This window comes from Carcharodon carcharias, chromosome 19 (genome assembly GCF_017639515.1).
Source record: "Carcharodon carcharias isolate sCarCar2 chromosome 19, sCarCar2.pri, whole genome shotgun sequence".
NCBI classification, from domain to species: domain Eukaryota; kingdom Metazoa; phylum Chordata; class Chondrichthyes; order Lamniformes; family Lamnidae; genus Carcharodon; species Carcharodon carcharias.
Genome location: NC_054485.1, coordinates 88,838,197 through 88,861,730, shown reverse-complemented (window position 1 = coordinate 88,861,730; position 23,534 = coordinate 88,838,197). Strand labels below are relative to the sequence as shown.

Below are 23,534 nucleotides of genomic sequence, written 5' to 3'. Positions count from 1 at the left end.
AGCAAATGATATAGGGAGTAGACAGGAAAGTAGAGGCCACAATCAGATCAGCCATGTTCTTATCAAATGGCAGAGCAAACTTGAGGGGCTGAGGTACCTACTCCTGCTCCTAATTCGTATGTTCAACTCTACAAAATTGATATATGCAAACAAATTGGCCCTCTGGTTGCTTGTAAGGAAGAAATCTATAGACTCCAGTAGGGATCAATGGACTGGACAGATGGGAGAAAAATAGGACCTGAAATTCAATCTGAAGAAGCGTGAGGTAATGATTTGGAAGGACAAACAAAGCGAGGGAATACACAATGAATAGTAGGATTCTGAGAAGTGTTGAGCAACAGAGGTATCTTGGAGTGCATGAACACAGGTTCCTGAAGGTGAAAGGACAAATAGATAAGACGGTCAGGAAGGCAAAGAGGGACACGTTCCTCTATTGGCTGAGACTTAGTGTACTAGAGGAGGGAGGTTATGCTAGAACTACATAAAATACCACTTAGACCACAGCTAGAGTACTCTGTATACTTGCAGTCACTGCAATACTGGAAGGATATGATCATACCAGGGAGAGTACAGAGGAGATTTACAGAGGATGATACTGGGACTGGGGAATTTTCTCCAATGAGTAAAGATTGGATAGGTTGGATTTGTTTCGTTTGGAACAGAGGGGGCTAAGAAGATATTTGGCTGAGATGTCTAAATTTATGAGGGGCCTAGAAAGAATGGTTAGGAAGGACTGATATACTTTAGCAGAGAGGTTGGCCATTTGTGATTCCGCAGATACTGAAGCAGTCTGTGTCCATAAGCAGCAAAACCTGTTCAGCATTCAAGCTTGGATTGATAAGTGGCAAGTAACATTCACATTGGACCAAGTTCTAGGCAATGACCATCTGCACCAAAAGAGAATCTAACCACCTCCCTTTGACATTCAACGGCATTGCTGAATCCCCCACTAACAACAGTCTGTGGGTAACCACTGACCAGGAACTGTGCAGACCAGACATATAATTGCAGTATCTACAAGAGGCTGTGACTTCTGTTGTGAGTAACTCACCTCCTGACCCTATAAAGCCTCTCCACCATCTACAAAGCACAAGTCAGGCATATGATGGAATTTGAGAACTTGCCTGGGTGAGTGCAGCTCCAACAATTTTTAAGATGCTCGATACCATCCAGGACAAAGCATCCCACTTGATTGACAACCCACCTACCGCCTTAAACATTTACTCCCTCCACCAATGGTGCACAGTGGGTATTATATCCAAGGTGCACTGCAGCAACTCACCAAGCATCCTTCGACAGCACCTTCCAAACCTATGACCTCTACCACCTAGGAGAACAAGGGCAGAAAATGCATAGGAGCACCAGCACCTGCAAGTTCCCCTCCAAGACATACACCATCCTGGCTTGGAAGTATATCACCATTATTTCACTATTGTTGGTTCAAAATCTTGGATCTCCCTTCCTATCAACATTGTGGATGCACCTACAGCACATGGACTGCAGTGGTTCAAAAAGGCAGCTAATTGAAATTGCATCCAATTAATCCATAGACAGTATACCTAGATGGCATATATCACAATAGAAGCTCCTTATAATATACTAGGCTTGAAGACTGATGTGAATTTATTTTAGTTTGAATGTATGCAAGTCAGTCTAAGCCTGCGTTAACACAGTTTCAATCCCAATACAGAGATTTTAAAAAAAAGGTTTTGGATATCAGCACAAAACTAGCACCCATTACCGGACAGCACGTTATTCAAGGTTATTTATGTCAGTCATACTGAATTTAAGGTTGTGGGTATAACGAATAATGGAAACAATTACATTAGTTTAGCTAAATAACTGAGAAAAATGTCAAACCCACCATGTGCTACTGGGGTAATTTATCCATGCTCCGTATGAACCATCATTCTTTTTGAACTCCAGTATCCGCCTGTAGCCTGCAAATAAAATGTCAAATTTGATACATGCACTAAGCTAATAATGGCATTAATTTTTCATTCCTATTTTTTTCTATTTCATATCATTATTTTCAACATATATTTACAGAGCCTATGCATTAAAGTACACTGTTTCTCATTTGTTTGTTATTGTTGTAAAATACCGACGTAGGGTCGGCACTCAGGAGCAGCACACAGTAAGTCTGTAGCCCTTAAATTCCCCTCCTTCATGGCAAGGGCAGAAGCATGAGAGTGGGAGATGGCTATCAAACCCTTTCCTCCATCCAATTAGATCATGGCTGCTCTGTATCTCAACTTTTACGCAAGTAGATCCATAACCGTTAATGTCCTCATTTAACACAAATAAAACTATAAGTAGTCATTTGGTTGTACAGAACTTGAGTAATGCTGAAAAAAGAGACATGTCAAAGCTTTTCGTCTTGCACTTAGTAGGACACTATGCAAACATATCAATATCAAAAACAACAATTTATACTGTGTGTGAAGAGAATGCTGATTGGTTGGCAAGTGGGCTCTTATTGGTAGAGGTGTTGCCATGGGGAATGCACCAATGATGATGACTGACAGTTAACTGCCTAGCATTGTTTGAAAATTAGACCAGGCAGCTTGACCCTTATTGGTCAAGGCATTGCCCTAATGAATAAGTCAGCAGATGGCTGTCACTTATTTTGTTTCAGCATTTCTCCTTTTTCAGTAAAACTGTGTCTCAATTTGGAAACTTTCAATAGGTTTTTGAGGCAAAAGATTACAGATTTTCACTACATTTTGTTGAAAGAAGTTTGTCCACTTAATTAAAATATTGACTTGATATTGGCTCTAACTAAATATTAGCATGCCCACTCAAATAAAAGATTAGGAGGCCCAATCTAACTAAAATGTAAGGTTGTCTATTCTAATTAAACTTCAAAAATGTTCCCAGGCTGTTAATGGAATAAGTCATGTGCAGATTCCACCTGCTTCAATATGCTGGAGGGCTTCATCTTTCCGTTCTGCTTTCAGACTAAGCCATTGCTCGCTTTTGTCCAGATATTTAACAGCAAACACGGTTGGTGACATGTACATTGATGTTTGCTCGGCGCACCCCATTGGCTGCCTAATGAGACGGTCAATTCCTTCTGCTGTCAGGCAGTTTTCAACTGTTTCTCCCATCACTTCACCTAAAAAGAACAGAATACAGAGTCAAAGAATGGAATCAGAAATAAATGGTTTCACACGATTGAACTAAAGCGCACGCATGAGCACCAGGAACCTTTCCAAGAATGACACCATCCAGGACAAAAGGGCCACTTGATTGGCACCAAGTAAACATTCACTCCCTCCAGAACTGGTACACTATGACAACAGAATTGGACATCTACAAGATGCACTGCAGCATCTCGCCAAGTCTCTTTGGTCAGCATATTCCAAACCTGCGACCTCTACCACCTAGAAGGACAAGGACAGCAGACCCTTGGAAATCCTAAAACGCACCCTTAATCAACAACAGAGACACTGGGTAGTCACTGGCACGGGTTCATTGTGTTCAGCTTTGCGTTCTTTTCTTAAAGAGAAAAATTGTATCTGTAAGCGGCAGAAACAGAATGTAGAATCAAAAGAGAAACAGTACTATATTAGTTTTATTATTCTGCCAAGTATGGCCATGCTGCAAGTTCCTCAAGCTTGTTTGCTGCTAACCCCTTGTGGAGCAGACTTTATTTCTAAAAGCTAAAATCTACAAGAATCCTCCCCCACCCCTCCCCCACGGCCCAAGCCCTGATTTGGAACTGCACCAGTGTCCCTTCATGGTCACTGGATCAAAGTCCTGAAACTCCCTCCCTAATAGCACTGTGGACGTACCTACACCACAACAGCTGCAGTGGTTTCAGAAGGCAGCTCACCACCACCTTCCCAAGGGCATTTATGAATTGGCAACAGATACTGGCCTTCCTAGCGATGCCCACATCACATGAAAGAATAATAATGTAAAGGTAAATTAGGAAACTGCTGGAAACCAGTTGCAGCTGTGTATTTCAACAACTGGGACCTGGTGGTGAAATTGGACTGGAGCGAGGTATTATTGGAATCGCATTTTCCGACCACTAAAGAATGTCCAATCAGTCTCATATAGTTCGCTTCTAATACAGAAATAATACGATCAGAAGTATATTTCTCAATGGCAGTGATTTAATAAAGAAAGCAGCATCATTTTCCCCCATGAAATTACAATGGCCTTCATTGACACTAATAAAACTACTTTAGCACGGTAAAAATATTAACATTAATAGAAAGACAAAAGTGATGGAAGCATTTGGAAATGGGGGATTTTCTCCCTGTGCAGGTATATGAAACTCCGCTGCAGGTTGCCGAATCTTCCGGTCTCCAAATTGTCGGAGACCAGATGTGTCCAACTGAAACACACATTGGGATCCTGCGGAAGTCATGGCACACGGCCTTACATGTGAATTGCCCAGGATGTTTAAAGTTCTGATGGGCCATCCCCTTCTGCTGCCCTGGACTCTGCACGAATATTTCTGACTCTGTGCTAGAGTCAGAGACTTAGGACAGTTCAGTGGTTAATACATGAATAGTTACCCAGGAAATGTTAGACATTAGTCACATGGGAACCTCAACAAATGATAACTGATCTCAGATTTCCCCCTTCAGGATGAAAAGGTGGGTTACCTCTTGCACGAATGTAAAGGTAGGCATCAGTGTCTGGAACCATGTTAGAAGGTATTTCTTCAACAATCTGATAGGCGCTCCTCCCTATTAATAATAATAAAATTAATTTTAAAAAAACAATTTAATTGAAGTTTAAAAAAATGCAGCTTTATACACATGATGACTTGATGTTTGCTTTTCCTGGGGTGGGGGTCCAGAATTTTAAAAGATTCTTTCATGGGGTACGGGCGTCACTGGCAAGGCCAGCATTTGTTGCCCATCCCTATTGCTCTTGAACTGAGTGGCTTGCTAGGCCATTTTGGAGAGCAGTTAGGAGTCAACCACATTGCTGCAGTTCTGGAGTCACATATAGGCCAGACAAAGTAAGGAGAGCAGATTTCCTCCCCTAAAGGCCATAAGTGAACCAGATGGATTTTTATGATAATTGATGATAGTTTCATGGTCCCCGTTACTGACTAGCTTTTAATTCCAGAGTTACTAATTGATTTTAAATTCCACCAGCTGCCGTGGTGGGATTTGATCCCTTGTCCTCAAAACATTATCCTGGGCCTCTGGATTACTAGTCCAATAAGATTACCAATAGGCCAATGATGACGGCCTGAAAGCCAGGGATGGCTCACCTCGGAGGTCTGCTGACCTAGAGTTGTATTTTACTGGGGTCAAGTAGCCAATTGGTTGGTGGTCCAGGCACCCGACCCTGTTAAGGACAGTTTCCTACCCGAAGAGCTACCAGTCAATTGGGGCAATGTAGCTGGTGGTGGGGAGCTGGCAGCTCAGCAGCGCCCCAGCAAGCATTGGCCTCTGCTGGAACTGCACCTGGAAGAAGATGGTGCCATGGAAGGATGCCACCTTTCCAATCTGGTAAGTGGAGCCTGTTAGTGCCAAGGTAAATTAGCCAGGTTGGTGACACTCAGGGGGTGACATTGCTCAGGGGATGGTCATTGCTGTTGGGTGGGGTGGAGGGAGGCTCTTCCGTGGGCCAAACCTGTGCAAATATGGGGCCCCCTCCGAGCCCACAGGGGTCAGAGTGTGCAGGAATAGGCCCTTGACTGGTCACTTAAGCGGCTTATTTGACCTCTGGGCAGAAGGGCCACCTGGCACCTTCCCTGACACTGGCAGCATGGCATTGCTGCAGTGAGAAGACAACACTCCACCATTCACTTTTCCTCGCTATTTTATGGGCTTGTCACTCTGAAGCCCGACCCCAGAGGTCTAGTAAAATTCACTTCGATATATTCCTAATTAATTGTGAAATTACAATTATAAATTATATATAATCAATAGCTGAACAGGCAATTTATTAGAATTATATTGCTGCTGTACTATGATGTAAAGTTGATCTCTAAATATATCCTAATACTCACCATGTGGATTAATGATAATGCTTCTTTCTTCTGTCTTCATCACACCTTCTCCCTATGTGGCAAGTGAACAGGCACAAGTAAACAGTGCAGAAATGTTGACGCTATGTCAAGTTTCATCAATTGCCCAGATTTCACAACAACTGGTATTGCAACCTTGGCAAAGACAACTTAAAATAACTCTTTACCCATCACCCCTGTGCTTTCTGGCCTTTGGGTTGAGCAATGCCTCAGTGTTGACATTCTGACAGTTCTTGTCAAATTCCTCCATAGTATTGATCCTACATTTATCTCTGTAATTCCCCCCTCCCCCCCCAACACATTCCCATACTACCTCACCCCATAAACCCACCCCCCCCACCCCATAAACTCCATGCTTACCCAATTCTGACCTCTTGCACATCTCAGATTTTAATTAATTGCTTTACTACTGTGGGGTGGAGGAAAGGGGGGAGGCATGGGGGCAGGGACTGGTGGCGGGGTGTGGGGGTTGGGGGGGGTGTGGGGTGGTGGCGGGGTGAGTGCTGCCTTCAGCTGCAGAGGTCCAAAGTCCTGGAAGCTCCTCTATCAGTCTCTCTGATTCTCTACCTTTTCCGTTAAGATGTTTCCTAAAAACCTACGTTATTGATGAAGAATTTGGTCACTTGTCCTGACACATCCTTACATGGTTCAGTACCATATTTAGTTTGTTTGCCCTCCTGTAGTGAATTTTGCTCTGTCACAGTTGCTACATAAAATCTAATTTTTGATTATTTTTTCATATCTATTGCTTTGATTCATTCTTCAAATATTATTACAGCATGCCATCTTTTAATCAATTATACAGTAATTTGCAAACAGCAGCATTGAGAATGTTAGCTACAATTTTTTTTATTCGTACATGGGATGGGGGTATTGCTGGCATTTATTGCCCCTTCCTAAGTGCCCTTGTTTAGAGGGCATTTTTAAGAGTCAACCACATCATTGTGGGTCAGGAGAGCAGGCCAGTCAGGTAATGACAGTAGATTCTCTTCCCTAAAGGACATTAGTGAACCAGATGGGTTTTCACAACAATTACGTCATGGTTATCACCAGACTTTTAATTCCAGAGTTTTATTAAATTCAAAAATCACTTTCTGCCATGGTGGGATTTGAACCTGGGTCCCCAGACCATTACCCTAGGCCTCTAGAATAGTAGCCCAGTGACAATACCACTATGCCTCCACCTCTCCTACATTAAACATGTGCTTACTTTTTAAATAAGAATTGCAAAATTAAATAAAACCCATTTTGCTGCTGTGCTTTCACTTTGAACTGCAATGAAAAAAATGCCTTTCAGCCACTAGTAAGAAAACATTTTAGGGTAACGGTGTTTAGATGCCATTGCTTTGTGAAGTAAATTAAAGTGAATGCTGCTTCTTAAAGTCATGTGGTACCTGGCAGGTTGCTGATGAACTAACGAAATGAAACGCTTCATTTGTCTAGGTTTCCAATGGATTCTTCAGATGGATGACTGTGTAAGTGCGTAAAAATTCATGGGAATAAGCGCGGGGTAAAACTAGCCCCCGAGAGCTTGAAGACACTCTCTACACTGACACAGATTATGTTCTTAAATCAAATCAGAAAATGCTGGAAATTCTCAACACCTCAGGCAGCATCTTGGACAGAGAACCATTGTTAACATTTAAACTCGAGAACCTTGCATTAGGACCTTTTTCAGTTTATTTCAGATTGCCAGCATCTGCAGAATGTTGCGTGTTGCTTTTGTAGGGGGTGTGTGTGTGTGGGGGGGGGGGGGTGCGGTGGTGGGATGGTGGTGGGGAGGTGGTCGGGGAGAAGAAAGAAAGAAATGTGCCTTTTACGACGCCCCAAATGGTTCACAGTCAATGAAATACGTTTTGAACAAAAACAGAATTACCTGGAAAAACTCAGCAGGTCTGGCAGCATCGGTGGAGAAGAAAAGAGTTGACGTTTCGAGTCCTCATGACCCTTCGACAGAACTTGAGTTCGAGTCCAAGAAAGAGTTGAAATATAAGCTGGTTTAAGGTGTGTGTGTGTGTGTGTGTGTGTGTGTGTGCCGGGGGGGCGAAGAGAGAGAGAGAGATCTCTCTCTCTGCCCCCCCCCCCACACACCTTAAACCAGCTTATATTTCAACTCTTTCTTGGACTCGAACTCAAGTTCTGTCGAAGGGTCATGAGGACTCGAAACGTCAACTCTTTTCTTCTCCGCCGATGCTGCCAGACCTGCTGAGTTTTTCCAGGTAATTCTGTTTTTGTTTTGGATTTCCAGCATCCGCAGTTTTTTTGTTTTTATCTCTATGTTTTGAACTGTGGTCACTAGTGCTGTGCAGGGCAAGGTGCCAGCCAGTTAGTGCACAGCGGACACCGTTACACATAGTGCACCCGTTCGCAGGTACATCAACCCACCTCCGTTGATAAATGTAGGAGAAAAGATGGGGACGAAGTTGAGAGAGCAGTTTCAGAAACTCGCTCCGCAGCATAGCCTGGTGGTGAGAACCTACAGCTATATCATAAGAAAGGAGGGGCAAAATTCCATGAAAAATGACCATACAGTTTAAAGTAGTAAACGTTGCCAGAAAGGTATGACCTAAATAGAGTATAAAATCCATAGGCAGGCATAGTGCATCTTCCGGAGAATTCCTGATGATAAATAAATACACGCCAGAGGGAGGAAATCCATAATTAATAACATCGACTCACCACTACTTTGAGATTTTTTGTAATGGCGTCATTTATCAATTCATTCGTGTTGTACGCAACCACGGCAATTGGGATAGTGCCAACGGCGAGTGGGACAACAGAGAAGTATATGGGATAGGCTGAGTTTGCTCCAACAGTCACAGTTCTTGCGTTCTTCTCGCCTGTGGCAGGGCTGCAAAGGGAAACTACGGGCTTCATGTATATATTCATCTGGTTGCAATTAAAACAAAATGTTTAATATGGAAGATAGTTAAACAAAATCAAATCATACATTTTGTAAATAAACCGAAAAATATGGCAGCATTGACATTGTTGCAAACGAACTGGGAATCAATTGCTCCCCAGGTCAGCTGGAAGTGGACAGTTCATCCAGACTGACAATTCCATGACCGTCCTTCCATTCGCTGCTCAGCGCTTGTTTCTCGCTTAAGCAACGCCTCAACTTTAAAATTTTCATCCTTGGTTTCAAATCCCTTCCCGTTCTCAGCATTCTCTATTCTAGCCCCACAATCCTCTGACACATGTGCTACTTCAATTTTGGTCTCCTGAGCAGACTCAATTTTAACCATTCCACTACTAGCCGCCTGCAGCCGCCAAAGCCCTAAACTTTGGAATTCCTCCACTAAACCTCTCCAACTCTATTTCCTCCTTACAACCAGCTTTTTTGACCAAACATTTGGCCGTATACCTTAATATCTCCTTATTTTGCTTCAGTGTCATATTTTGCTTTATAACACTCCCATGTAGCGTCTTCGGATGTATTATTACGTTGACGCTCCCAAATAGGTAGAAGTTGTTGTTCACTCTGAAATGTATTTGATTTATACATGTATGCCATTACCAATGGATTGACTGTTAATTTATAAGTAAACCTTTAATATTGGCATATGACTTTTTTTCAATTATTGATTAACTCGTCATTCTTAACAGTTTAATTATTGATAATCAGCAGATTTTTAACTAGCTTTCTTACATATATTTGTACTGAAAGACATACATGGGATTTCCATATATGCATTTAATCTACAGAGATTTTTTTTATTCTTTCATGGGATTTGGGCGTCGCAGGCAAGACCAACAGTTGTTGCCCATCCCGAACTGCTGTTGAACTGAGTGGCTTGCTAGGTCATTTAAGAGTCAATGTAGGCCAGACCAGGTAAGGGTGGCAGATTTCATTCCTCAAAGAAACATTTGTGAACTATAAGGGTTTTACAACAATCATAATGGTTACCATCACTGAAACTAGCTTTCAACTGCATACCTATTAATTGAATTTAAATTCCACCAGCTGCCACCGTGGGATTTGAACCAATGCCTTCAGAGAATTAGCTTCTTTTAGATTCCTAGTCCACTTATATTACCAGTGCACCATCGCCTCCCCTTAATTATGGAATATATTTTGGGTTTGCCATCACGATGGAGCAAAATTGTCTCTCCCACCCATTACATTTTATTATGTGGCTATTGCACTAATGCTAATAATTATTTCCTGTTTCACATCTTACCTCAATATCTTTTGAGAGGTAATTGTATAATATTGCTCTCACTTCCAATTGTTCATTTCTTTTGACGGAATATGGTAGCGTCAAAGATAGAAAAAATGGCCTGAAGACTCTCATCTTCTTAGGTTCCGCAACACAAATACCTTAAAGTTAAAACACACATATAAAAACTTATATGTATAGATATAGAAATCATAGCGAATAATGTTGTGTCATGTCATGTGTGTTCTGCCCCAAGGCAGGTCCTTGGCTCATTGTCTGATGATGCTTCACCCTGAGCTATTTTCTGTGGCGGTTTTTTTCTTCTAGTGGTGGTCTGCCATTGCCTTCCATTCGCAGGAACAGGGCAAGGAAGCAAATCTTTATATTGGCTGAAATTGGTGCTTCAGAAACAATCTTTTGATGAAATTAAGTAATATTTCCATTTTGCAACACCATGCCTGAGCTTTACTTGCTAAACTCTTTGTAGATTATGCCAAACTTCAGTGCAGGATTTTCCAAATGTTTCCAAAATTAATCCTTTCAAATCCCTGAGTCTGTGCAAGCACGAACATCAGTTGACTTGCTGTCAAACTCACAGAGAAAGTTCATCTTGGGTAGCGGTAGGGAATGGGTGATAGCAAACTGGCATTCCATTTACATGGTTGACGATTACATTGATTTCAACGGAAGACAAAATGAGCCAGTGTGTAAAGCGAGCTACTGACTCACTGATCAATCTTACCCCCTACCCCAAGAACAATAACAGCCACTAAAATTGTCAGATAGCGAACTAATATAAAGTGTTTCCAGTTAATAAATTGTTTGGAAAGGAATTTAAAACGTTGTTATAGACCAGGCAGAGATGGATTCAGCAGGGCCAACAAATAGAGATCACATTCATTCAATGCTCTCATCATTTCACAAACTGATAATCACACCAAGAAAGTTCTTTACCTTTTTCCTCAAACATGCCAACTGCCTGAATTTCCCAAGTTGTTATGGAATCTGGAATGTTAATCGGAAACCTGGAAATACAAGCAAGTATAAATAAGTATCGATTATCTGAAATGATGGATATGGAAAAAGTCCTTGGCCTAAAAATATTGATTGTTGCTGTTTGTGGTTGAAATCCTTACACTAGATCTGTGTATGCACAGCAGTGCTGGATCCACCGAATTACACCTAGCATGTAGTGAGTAGAATTTACTAAGCCTTTCCTTTGAGTCCTTACTGTATCATAGTGGTTTACTGGAGTGTATGTCCAATTGTTCATCATTTCAAAACTGAATGTTGATCTCCCATTTACAGGAATCACAGAATCGTTATGGTGCAGAAGGAGGCCATTTGGCCCATTGTGTCTGCACCGGCTCTTTGAATGAGCAGTATGACTTAGTGCCACTCCCCTGCCTTTTCCGAAAAACCCTACGCATTGTTTCTATTCAAATAATCATCTAATGACCTCTTGAATGCCTCGATTGGACCTGCCTCCACCACACTTCCAGGCAGTGCATTCCAGAACCAAACCACTCGCTGTGTGAAAAAGGTTTTTCTCACATTGCATTTGCTTCTTTTGCAAATCATTTCTGAATCTGTGCCCTCTCGATCTTGATCCTTTTACGAACAGGAACAATTTCTCCCTATTAACTCTGCCCAGCCCCCTCATGATTTTGAACACCTCTATCAAATCTCCTCTTCACCCTCTCCTCTCCAAGAAGAACAGTCCTAACTTCTCCAAACTCTTTTCATAACTGAAGTTTCTCATCACTGGAACCATTCTTGTAAGCCTCTTCCTCGCCCTCTCTAATGCGTTCATATATTTCCTAAAGCACCAAGAGCTGTACACAACACTCCAGCTGAGGTCTAACTAGTGTCTTATACAAGTTCAGGAAGGTGGAAAGGAACTAAATTTTGGTGCCACCCGAAATTGGTTGTTTCCTAAATTCACAGTTGGAGCAGCTTCAGCAACGAGGGAGTTCATACAATGAAAACAATGGTCTCAATTTAGAAATAAAATTTTGTGACTAGTTGCTCTAAACAAGACTTGGAAGCTATTTTTAAAGTTCCAGTAAAATGGTGGCGTAGGCAGCGGGGGATCAAGGAGGTAAGCTGATTTTCTGTCCCCTTCTGTGGCTAAGTTCACAGCCGGGGGTCCTTGGAGAAGGAGTACACAGTGTCCGTTGGCATGATTGTGGCCTCCCATGACTGATGGCCACCGTGGGGGCTGGGGCGCCTGACTGACACCCATAATCACAGTTTAAGTTGAGCTTTTATAAGTTTCTTTTGTGTTTTTGTTCTTTGGTTGCAGTGCCCCTTTAAGGGCCATCCACTTTTATTAGTTTGTTTGAAGTTTTGTTAATCTGTCCCCTTTATTGTTATTTGATTTTAATCAGAAGAGTATCAATGGTGGTGTATTGGTAATGTCAGTGGGCTTGTAATCCAGTGAGCCAAGTTAATGTTCTGGGGATAAAGGCAAAATACAGCAGATTCTGGAAATCTAAAACAAAAAACAAAAAATGTTGGAAAAACTCAGCAGGTCTGACAGCATCTGCGGAGAGAAAGACAGAGTTAATGTTTCGAGTCTGTATGACTCTTCTTACTCTTTCCGCTCTTAATGTCACCATTAGCACCTCCTTTAGCCAGAGCCACCACTATTAACAACCCTTTGTCCTTTTGTTTATGACATCTTTTGCAATCTCTCCTTTGCCTCCACCTATCGCTGGCCTTCTATCCAGCTTTATCAGTTCCACCCCTCTTAATCGCTATAAATTTCACCACATTTCTACTTCCCTTTAACTTTGAAGAAGAGTTGTGCAAACTCGAAATGTTAACTCTGTCTTTCTCTCCACAGGTGCTGTCAGACCTGCTGAGTTTTCCAGCACTTTTTGTTTTTGTTGTAATGCTCTGGGGACATGGGTTCAAATCCCACCACGGCAGCTGGTGGAATTTAAATGCAATTAACAAACCTTGGAATTGAAAGCTAGTCTCAGTAATAGTGATCATGAAGCTATCGTCAATTGTCATTAAAAGCCCATCTGCTTCACTAACATCCTTTAGGGAAGGAAATCTGCCATCCTTACCTGGTCTAGCCTACATGCAACTCCACAGTAATGTGGTTGACTCTTAACTGCCCTCTGAAATGGTCTGGACAGCTACTCAGTTCAAGGGCAATTAGGGATGGGCAACAAATGCTGCCCCTGCCAACGACACCCACGTCCCATGAAAGAATAAATTAAACCAACTGAGACTGCACTTCAATGAGGCGCTTTGGAATGTCCAGAGATGTAACAGCCAGAATAAACACATGGGGAAGTAGAAATTTGACTCCTACAATAGGGCAAAGTGGATGGTATTGGATTGGCTGTCTGTTTTACCCAACTGATATTCAATTCCGTTACAGTCTACGAAATGAAAAATCAGACACTGGATAGAACAGCGGCTGATTCTACACCGCCCGCTTTGCATCCCTGCCTGGGTGAATTTCTACCCCTCGAGGTGGAATTAGACATGAGTAGGGTCGCAGAATCAGCAAAATTACTTTAGTGGCAGATTATACCATATGCTTAGTATTTGGTCAATGGAATTGAATATCAGCAGGCTGTCTACTGGAGGACCTAGACAATACTCTCTGCTTTGGGTCCCTGCCCACCTCCAATTTCAGCAGTCACTGTGCTTGATATGTAAGGGGATGGATTACATATAGCAGGTTCCTGAGCAATCTGATGCTTTTGGCGCGTGGAGGCTGGAATGTCTCAGGATGTCTAAGAGTGCTTTACAACCAATGAAAGACTGAAGGATAGTCACTGTAGTAATGCCAGATAAACAGGTGAATCACATATAAGGGGAGACAGTGGCATATGGTCTGAGGGCATGGGTTCGAATCCCACCATAGCAGCTGGTGAAATTTGAATCTAATGAATAAATCTGGATTTGAAAGCTAGTCTCAGTGATGGCAACCATAAAACTATCATTGATTGTCGTAAAAACCCACCAGGTTTACAAATGGCTTTTAGGGAAGGAAATATACCATCCTTGCATAGTCTGGTCAATATGTGGCTCCAGACGCACAGCAATGTGATTGACTCTTATCTAGCAGACCACTCAGTTCAAGTTCAAGAGTAATTAGGAATGGGTAACAAATGCTGGCCTTGCCAGTGAGACCCACGTGGTATGAAAGGATTAAAAAAAGACGGGTATCGGAACCAATGTCACTCATTTTATGCTGTCGCAAAAAATGTTAGAATGTGGGTGTGAGATGCCCAGACATGGTGATGTGGAAACGATTAATCTTACTTGTGCCCTCCTTCAGCTAAATTATTATACGTTCTCCATTGCCAGCTCTGTGGAAAGTTGCTCCGAATTCGAACAGAGGATTCATCGAAGTAATCATCAATATCACTGTCCGCCGCTAAAGAATAACAGATTGTTTAGTGCCTCGGATTCAGATTCCTGATAATAGCCCGAGCAGACTTAATTTCACTGAGCTTAAAAAAAAGAGTTGGGCAATTTTACATGCATGTATAACAAATATCTCTTTGGAAAAATGCCGTGATTGGAAGGTTCTTGAGGAAACTAGCAGTACACCATTAGGATCATATTTTGGGGTTAATTTTGACCCTTGTGCAATGTGTAGAACAGGTAATAGTGAATCAGCAGAATAAAAGCAAAATACTTAGGATACTGGAGATCTGAAATAAAAACAGAAAGTGCTGGAAAAACTCATGCCCAGTTTTCTTTGCACCATAGACAACTGCTCCTTCCAGTTTCTAACGCATGCTCCGATCCCTCCGAACCATATCCCCATCACCTTCAGGCTGTCAGCCCTGACAGTGAAGGGGACAAAGGATCGGTCAGCCCAGTTCCCAAAGAACATGACCTCGCTCTTCCCATGATGTAACTTGGCTCCCAAGGCCAGTTCGAACTGGTCGCAGATGTGGATCAGTCTGTGCACCGACAGCAGATCCGAGCAGAAGACGGCGACATTGTCCATGTACAGGGAGGCTTTGATCTGAGTGCCTCCACTGCCTGGGATCGTCACTCCTCCTATGCCTGGATCTTTCCTGATGGACTCAGCAAAAGGTTCTATGCAACACACAAACAGGACAGGGGAGAGAAGGCAGCCCTGCCTGACTCCAGATTTAATAGGAAAGCTATTTGATTCCCACCCATTGATTGAAACTGCGCTACTGATGTTAGAGTAGAGCAGTTAGATCCAATTGCGGATTCCCTCCCCAAACCCCATTTTGGAGAGTCACCATGTAGGTGTGCGATATTGTGTCAAAGGCCTTCTCCTGATCCAGGCTGATGAGGCAGGTATCCACACCCCTGTCCTGCTCATAGGCAATCATATCCCTGTGTAGCGCGAGGCTGTCAGAGATCTTCCTACCGGGTACAGTGCAGGTCTGGTCAGCGTGGATCACCAATTCCAGAGTGGATTTGACCCAACTGGCGATGACCTTGGACAGAATCTTGCAGTCCACATTCAACAGTGAAATGGGTCGCCAATTTCTAATTTCCTCCCTTTCCCCCTTCCGCTTGTAGTTCAGGGCGATGATGCCTTTCCTCATGATTTGAAAGCATTGGTAAATCTGTACTTCAACTGGAAGGAATATTTGGGACCAACACGTCACTTCCCACAACACCCCCCCCGCCCCCCCCCCACCTCCTGCCTTACTGTTTTCCCTGCCTGTCTCCTTGCTTTGAACCTGTTACAACTCTCATGTTTTTGCATTTCTGCTGAAGCATCATCGACCTGATATTTCAACTCTTTTCCACCCTCCATAGATGCGACCCTGACCTGCTGAATGTTTACAGCATTTTCTGTTCTTATTTCAGATTTACAGCGTCCACAGCATTTCGCTGTTGAATGTAATATTGAAATTATAATAGGTCTGTTTCATTAGTATTTCTGAAAGTTACTCTTGCACTGTCACTAATTCACTGAGCTAAGTATGGGCGGGTTGACCCTGTCAGCAAATACTTACTTCTTCCCACTTCAGCGAGCTTCATTGACTGGTTACGCCTCAGTTCCACACCAAACTCGCAGCAGGTGAGAAAAGCCTTTCTACATTCCTCCTCTTTGACTCGCTTTGCCCGATCTTCGCAGGTACTTTTCATTGGAATTACAGTTATTCCATCAGTGCAGCATTTCTTTAGACTGCTGTTGGTATAGTAACTTACTGAAATACAAACAGAGGCAAAGAAGTGCTGAACTAGGTATGGTTAAACAACACGAGCTGTACTTCAAATTGCAGAGAATATTTGACTGCAATCACACTGTTGCTGTATCTTGAGATGAAAGGCATTTCCCGTGTTCATCCATGTAAAGAGAAGTCAAAAGACTTTTGAACAGCTTGCCACATTATACGACCCCATCCGCGCCGTGACAGCGCCGTAAGTCTTGCCCAACGAGGGAGTAAAATTGTCAGATCAGATCCACTGCCTTACCCAATTCAGAACAGAATTATAGAAAATATTGGCAATGCATGACAGGCATTAAATCGATGTGGCTTGCTTGACCTTATCACCTAAAATCAAGATAACACCCTTTGCCCGATATTCATCTGGCTGTTATTTCTGGGCAGTTATTAAGGGTTAAGAAACTATTAAATGTTGGTGTTCAGAGGGATTTGGATGTCCTTCCACAAGAAACACAGAAAGTTAACATGCAGGTAAAACAAACAATTAAGAAGGCCTTAATGCAAGAGGATTGATACAAGGGTAAGGAAGTCTTGCTGCAATTATTGAAACCACTCTTTAAGCACTGTCCACACTTTTGGTCTTCTTTCCTAAGGAAGGATATGCTTGCCTTAGAGGGGTTACAATGAAACATATAAGGTCCTGAGAGGGCTTGAAACAGTTGGCACTGAGAGAATTTCAAAGACTCATAATACTCTGTGTGCACAAATTTCTCCTGATCTCAGCTTCAAATGGCCATCCCTTTATTGCAAGATTATACTTCCTTGGTTCCAGATGAAACATCCTCTCAGTGCCAACTGTGTCAAGCCCTCTCAGAATCTTATATGTTTCAATCAGGTCACCTCTCATTCTTCGAAACACCAGAGAGCATAGGCTCATAGGAGCATAGGCTCTCATCCCAGTAATCGTTCCAATGAATTTCATTGTAACCCCTCTAAGGAAAGAAGACCATTGGTGTTCAGAGGGATTTGGATGTCCTTCCACAAGAAACACAGAAAGTTAACATGCAGGTAAAACAAACAATTAAGAAGGCCTTAATGCAAGAGGATTGATACAAGGGTAAGGAAGTCTTGCTGCAATTATTGAAACCACTCTTTAAGCACTGTCTTTAAGCATCAGCCAGATGAACCCCTCCTTAGGTAAGAAGACCAAAAGCATACACAGAGTTTAAAGAGTGGTTTCAATAGCACTAGCAAATCTCCCTACCAGGATGTTCATCCCAGTCCTGTCCAGGTGTAGACTGTCCAGCTTGTACAGGTCCCACCTACCCCAGGACCAGTCCCAATGCCTCAGAAATCTGATGCCCTCTCTCCTACACCAGCTTTCCAGTGTTTATTCGCTCAATTCTCCTATTTCTATACTCGCGCTTGCACGTGGGACTGGGAGTAATCCTGAGATTACTGCTTTAGAGGTTCTCCTTTTCCATCTCCTTCCTAGCTCCCTAAAGTCTGCTTTCAGGGCATCATGCCCTTTCCTACCTAAGACATTGGCACCAACGTGGACCACAACTTCTGACTGATCACCCTCCCCCAAAAGAAGGTCCTGCGATTTGCAATAATTAATATTATTGGAGTTTTTGTAGAGCATCAGGTAGGTAAGAACATTAACACTGCCCTATTGCATGACTGTAAATGTAACATGGAGAAATTGGGGGAAAAAAGTGAAATGGAAGACTGTATATTAATGGAGATAAATTGGTTTATTCATTGCCATAAGGGCAGTGGCAGCAATTTTACAGCAAAGCAATTCCAGGCACCATAACCAACCGACACAATTTCAAGCCCCGTGACATCTGTATTTCTAAACGAATTGTGCGTTTAGATCAAATATACTGAATACCGACTCCTTTCTTACATTTTCCCACATACTGCGCTTGAATGTCCAAAGATCTTTTCATCCTACCGCCATCCATTTTGCAGGAATATCCTGTAATGAAACATTATTTAATAATAATGAAATTTGACATTGTTTCTAAAAATTGAAAGAATAACAGCTCCCTGACCTTACTAAGCCAAAAAAAAACCCCACAACATTTTACTCTTTATTGATTGTTTACTGGCATCTTTCTTACAAGTCACAGTGTAAATTTGGGGTGAAGGTAAAATACGACTTGTTGTTCCTGAAACCTGTTTATATTTTATAGCCCTGATTCTATTTAGAACTCAAGAGCAGAGCAGATTAATAGGCATTGCTCAGTGAGTGTTTATTAGTTTGCTTGCTGACACTGTGCCTAGAAGAGACATAATTATCAGACATTCAAGCAAATCCTTTTAATCCAATTTTATAAGTGCTTAACATTCGGGTATATTTCCTTCAGCGCAGTGTCTGCCTAAAACATACAGTTGATGTTTGAGCGGGGCAGAAAAAAATAGGCTATTTTTTCTATTGCGGGGGTGGGGGGGTGGGTGGGGAGAAGGTGGGGAGTAAGGTTGATAGACAAGTCATACAGAGTTGGTAACTAGTTCCACACCTCACTCAATTATCACTTCCCTGACCCTTCATTGGAAAGGGTAATCACCCGTGTTGTTCAATGAATGAATCCAATATCACCCATTTCATAAATGAAGCAAACACCATGGGTTGTACATCTTGACGTTCCTTTGGGTTGTTGGCTGCTCCCCTTCCCTTGGTCTCTCTCTCTCTCTTTGTCTGTCCTTCCCTCTCTCTTTCAATTACGCATTGGAATCAGGACTTCGTGATATCACTTCAGCAATTTTTACTTGAACACTAGATAAATTCAAGCATTGTAACAGCAGAACTTTTAAAATAAATAAATAATTCAATTACATATATAAAAAATAACTTAATGGAGCACATGTGCATATGCCACCTGAAGGCAAGTGATTGATTCCAGTAAGCCAAATCATAGAACGACAGCATCTCACCCAATGGAATACAGTCTTTACCTTTAGCAAGACACATTTTTTCCTTCTCTTTGAATGGACATCCTCTAAAATAGTACTATAAATATGAAAAGATTTTCCTCAATCATACACTTATCAATTTAGATAATGGGTGTTGCAAAGCTTGCAGTAGATGTCTATCAAGCTCACTAATTCGTTACTTGCATATGTTACTTCACCTTTATATGTATCCGAACTATTTTCACATGCCAAGCTTACCATTCCGAATTTCTGAGGTGTCCACATTCGAAATGAAAGTCAATCCCGCATCCATGAAAACATGAACGCTATCAGCGCCACCTCCAAACGTGCAGCCAAGGTCGTAGGAATTCATCTCTTCAAAGACCTATTCACAGACAAAAGTCAAATAGGGAAAGTTGCACATTTATATAAAAGCAAGGAAGGAGGGCGTTTGTTTTCTTTATGAGCCACAGCTGCACAAGAGATACTTCAATTTTAACACGGGACTCCAGATTTCCAGGATAAATCCAAACAAAAAATGAATTTATATTTAAAAGAAACCGTCACAAATTGAGGCAATCCTCACGTTTGGCCATTGGGTTGCTACATGCTCTGTTAGTTGACCTCAGTGGGAAACTTATAGGGATAAAATTGCCATTTGCAAGTCCCGTGGCCCGGCCAAGGAGACAATGGCCTGCAGCTTATGGCTGTAACTCTTTCGAATACATGGTACTGGGTTTGTAACCCCAAGATCAAGGGTTCAAATCTCACAATGGCAAACTATGAAACAATGTAACTTCATCTGAAACAGGTTTGTACTCGAAAGAGTTACAAACCCGTTTCCATCTGTTTCAGATGCAGTTACATTGTTTCGTAGTTGGCCATTGTGAGATTTGAACTCTTAATCTTGGGGTTACAAACCCAGAACCATAACCACTTGGCTGTAAGCGTCGCGCGAAACCGTCAGTGTTCACAGCCATTATTGTGTAAAACTGACAAAAAAGTCTGGGGCCCGCACATCTGTGGTCAAACATAAAAACCTTGGAGTTCTGTCAGTGACAACCCGCTCTCCATAGGGCGCACAGTTGCAGTCTTTGCAAATGCAACCAGCGTGGAATCAGTGATCTGACATGAACGTTAACCTTTTGGAGACTATTCTTGCTGCATGAGCCAACGTCAATGTTGAGCCTTGTTTGATCAGGTGTAATTGAGTTTTAATAAGCTAGATGAAAATGTTAGCCATGAAGCTGCAAAGCGATATAAACAGGTTAAGTAATTGGACATCAAGATGGAGGATGAAGTATGATGTGGGGAAGTGTGGTTACACTTGGTCGTAAAAATATTAAAAGAATATTTTTAAAAGAGGTTAAGCTTGTAAATGTTGGAATTCAGTGTGCTAGTACAACGAACCCAGAAAGTTCGCATACAGTTACAACAAGTAGTGAGGAAGGCAAATGGCATGATGGCCTTTATTGCAAGGGAATTTGAGTACAGGAATAGAGGTCTTGCTAGAATTGCACTGGGCTTTGGTGAGACATCAGGAATATTGTGTGCAGTTTTGCTCCCCATACTTGAGGGAGGATATACTTGCATTGGAGATGGTCGAGGTTAGTAACGAGCACCGGTCCCTCACCTCTGACCATAAAATCCTGGCCATTTGAAGCTGTTCTACAGCCCGTGGTGGGTGGGCAAACGGTGTGGGTGACCTACAGAGGCTAAATTATCTGTGATGCACCCCTTAAGTGCAATTTACTGAGCATGAGACACGCAACTTTTGGGATCATGATTTAAAGGTGGTTGTTTTGACCCATTATTTCGGCACTACTTTCTCTGCCGAAACATACCCCTGTATTATAAACCAGTTCTGAAAAAGAAGGGACTACAGCTGGAAGGAAAGTGCCATACAACATATCCCAGAAAAATATGTTTTTTTTTAATTCAGTATGGTATATATTTACTTGACATAATCAGATTTAAGGTTGCTATCCTTAAACTACAGTGCATTCAGAAACAGAAGCTTGAATCCTGTCAAAGCACAAACTGTAAATCGCTTACTTTGCTGGCTGTAAGTTTATTCTTGTTGTTGAGTATATAGACTGCTGTATCGACGATGGCAACAGACAGGCTTCCTTTGTCTTCAGTTTCAATAAACAGATTAGTCCTGCCTCCTGGGCTATAATACTGTTTGGGCATATCTTTAATTGTAATCTGAAGAAAGCAACAAAATGGGAGCAGAACATCAAGCAGTGAATTGCACAATTATCTGGAATATGCTGCGACTACTCACTGACTGGCAATAACCAACTTCTCAACACTAACTTTAAGTAGTAATGATGGTAAATCCCAGTACATCACCTGGTTTTTCATAGGACATAAACTACTTGTCCACCTCCTGGTATCAGGGTGTCTCAGAAACCTCTGGCTATTGTCCCTTTAATCCCAGACGATCATCAGCCGATGGTATCACCAAATTATCATTGGCCGATGGTGTCACCAATTTATCATCAGCCGATGGTGTCACCAATTTATCATCAACCAACGGTATCACCAATTTATCATCATCCGATGGTTCCAACAATCTATCATCAGGTGGTGCTATCACAGTGAATGCACATCAGTTTTTGAAATAGATCCAGCCGAGATTTTAACTCATTCACTCACTCCTTCCTTATGAGCACATAGTTAAAACTGGGCCCCCCTAGAAATGACCGAATTAAGCACATCTATGAAGAACCCCGCCCACCATGCCCTACATCTAATATAGGGGTCGCAGTTTTGTAGAACAACATCACGGCATTATATCCCATTCCGCCTATTTTGTTCCAGCGCCCAAGACAAGCGTCTGCACGTCTGGGACTTGTGTTGAGTGTGAAACAGGAGATATCAGATTGGCCGCTACCCCAATGTCGTTCCCAGCGAGACCAAGGGAGATGAAAACCGGCGGAATCTCTGACGGGTAGCCTCTTTACATTATTTATATACCTCAGGGAGGAAAAATGCCACATTTCTCTTGCAAATATAACAAAAACAAAGGCTTGGGAAACTGATGTAAGGTAAAACAGTTCAGCAGGATTCTTTAGATCTGACCAGTACTTTTGGCGGATAATAGGCGAAGAACTGCAAAAATCCTCAACAGTTGCCTTTCCTCTTCACAAAGGGGAGCTCCACCACAGCTTAATCCCGCTTCAGAATATTATCACATATAGGTTACATCTGGGAAATTAGCTTTCCTTTTTTAAAAGAATGTGTTGTTAGATTATCCTCAGAAACCGCTTTTGACACTTAGTTGTTTAGCAAAAGCTGTGGTGCAAGATGTCATCATTGTTCCCAGGCTTCGCTGTTCCTGCATTTCAGGACAAAATCATAATCACTATGATAGCTCGAAAATAGATCGGGATATTCATACCTTTCCTTCGCAGACATCCTTAACGTCAATCCACGCGGAATTTGCCACCATTTCTGTTTTCCCCCCGACATTTATGTAATAGTAGAGGACTATCCGGAACGCTGGAACCATTGAGATGCTCAGTGGGAGAATAAGTTTTGTGAATTCCGTTTTCAAAATTCTATCCATTGTGAGCACTTTGCCTTTGCTTATAATCTGTCGGAAGAGGAACGGCAAACTCAGAATCTGCATAAGCAACAAATCTTACCAATATATACAAAGGAAGAAAGTTTGGTTCGAGTCTGGAATGCACTGCCTGGAAGTGTGGTGGAGGCAGGTTCAATCAAGGCATTCAAGAGGGCAATAGATGATTATTTGATTGGAAATAATGTGCAGAGTTATGGGTAAAAGGCAGGACAATGGCACTGGGTCACAATGCTCATTTGGAGAGCCAGTGCAGACACGGTGGGCCGAATGGCCTCCTTCTGTGCTGTTAACATTCTGTGATTCTGTGATAATGTACACATATGTTTGTCTGTGCGTGTGTGTGTGCGCGCGCGCACCAGGGTGCATGTGTGCGTGTGACCGTGTGTGCATGAGTATCCAAGTGCATCTGCGTGAGTTTTTGTTTGTGTCCCTGAGCATACGAGTGTGTAGGCGAGCCCAAATGCGTGTTTTGGTGTGTCCATGTATATGCATGTGTGTAGGTGTGTGCACATATCGGAAATATTAGGATGGGCCACGTCATCTAACCGTGCTGATCTAAGTTGGGACATGAATCATGTCGCTTCACCATGAAACATGCTTGTTTGGCACTGGAAAGTGGATGTAGCCTAGTTATATCCCATGGTATTCCCAATAGGATGGGTGGTTTCAGATGGAGTTCGTGCTTCAACTTGGTGTCCTGAGCTAATATTGACAGG

The 23,534-nt window shown here is 42.3% G+C and overlaps 1 protein-coding gene across 1 annotated transcript in view; it reads right to left on the bottom strand.

Moving 5' to 3' along the window:
• The window catches only part of LOC121291273 (complement C4-like), a 104,299-nt gene that overhangs the window by 38,136 nt on the left and 42,629 nt on the right, over positions 1-23,534 (bottom strand). Inside the window, exons 13-25 of the mRNA XM_041212343.1 lie at positions 22,633-22,827; positions 21,282-21,434; positions 19,485-19,611; positions 18,217-18,288; positions 16,149-16,343; positions 14,458-14,572; positions 11,122-11,192; positions 10,189-10,328; positions 8,684-8,893; positions 5,987-6,038; positions 4,623-4,706; positions 2,915-3,118; positions 1,865-1,940 (exon numbers count right to left, since the gene is read on the bottom strand). Coding sequence (XP_041068277.1) covers positions 1,865-1,940; positions 2,915-3,118; positions 4,623-4,706; positions 5,987-6,038; positions 8,684-8,893; positions 10,189-10,328; positions 11,122-11,192; positions 14,458-14,572; positions 16,149-16,343; positions 18,217-18,288; positions 19,485-19,611; positions 21,282-21,434; positions 22,633-22,827 — 1,694 coding nt within the window. The remainder of the gene's footprint in view (positions 1-1,864; positions 1,941-2,914; positions 3,119-4,622; positions 4,707-5,986; positions 6,039-8,683; positions 8,894-10,188; positions 10,329-11,121; positions 11,193-14,457; positions 14,573-16,148; positions 16,344-18,216; positions 18,289-19,484; positions 19,612-21,281; positions 21,435-22,632; positions 22,828-23,534) is intronic.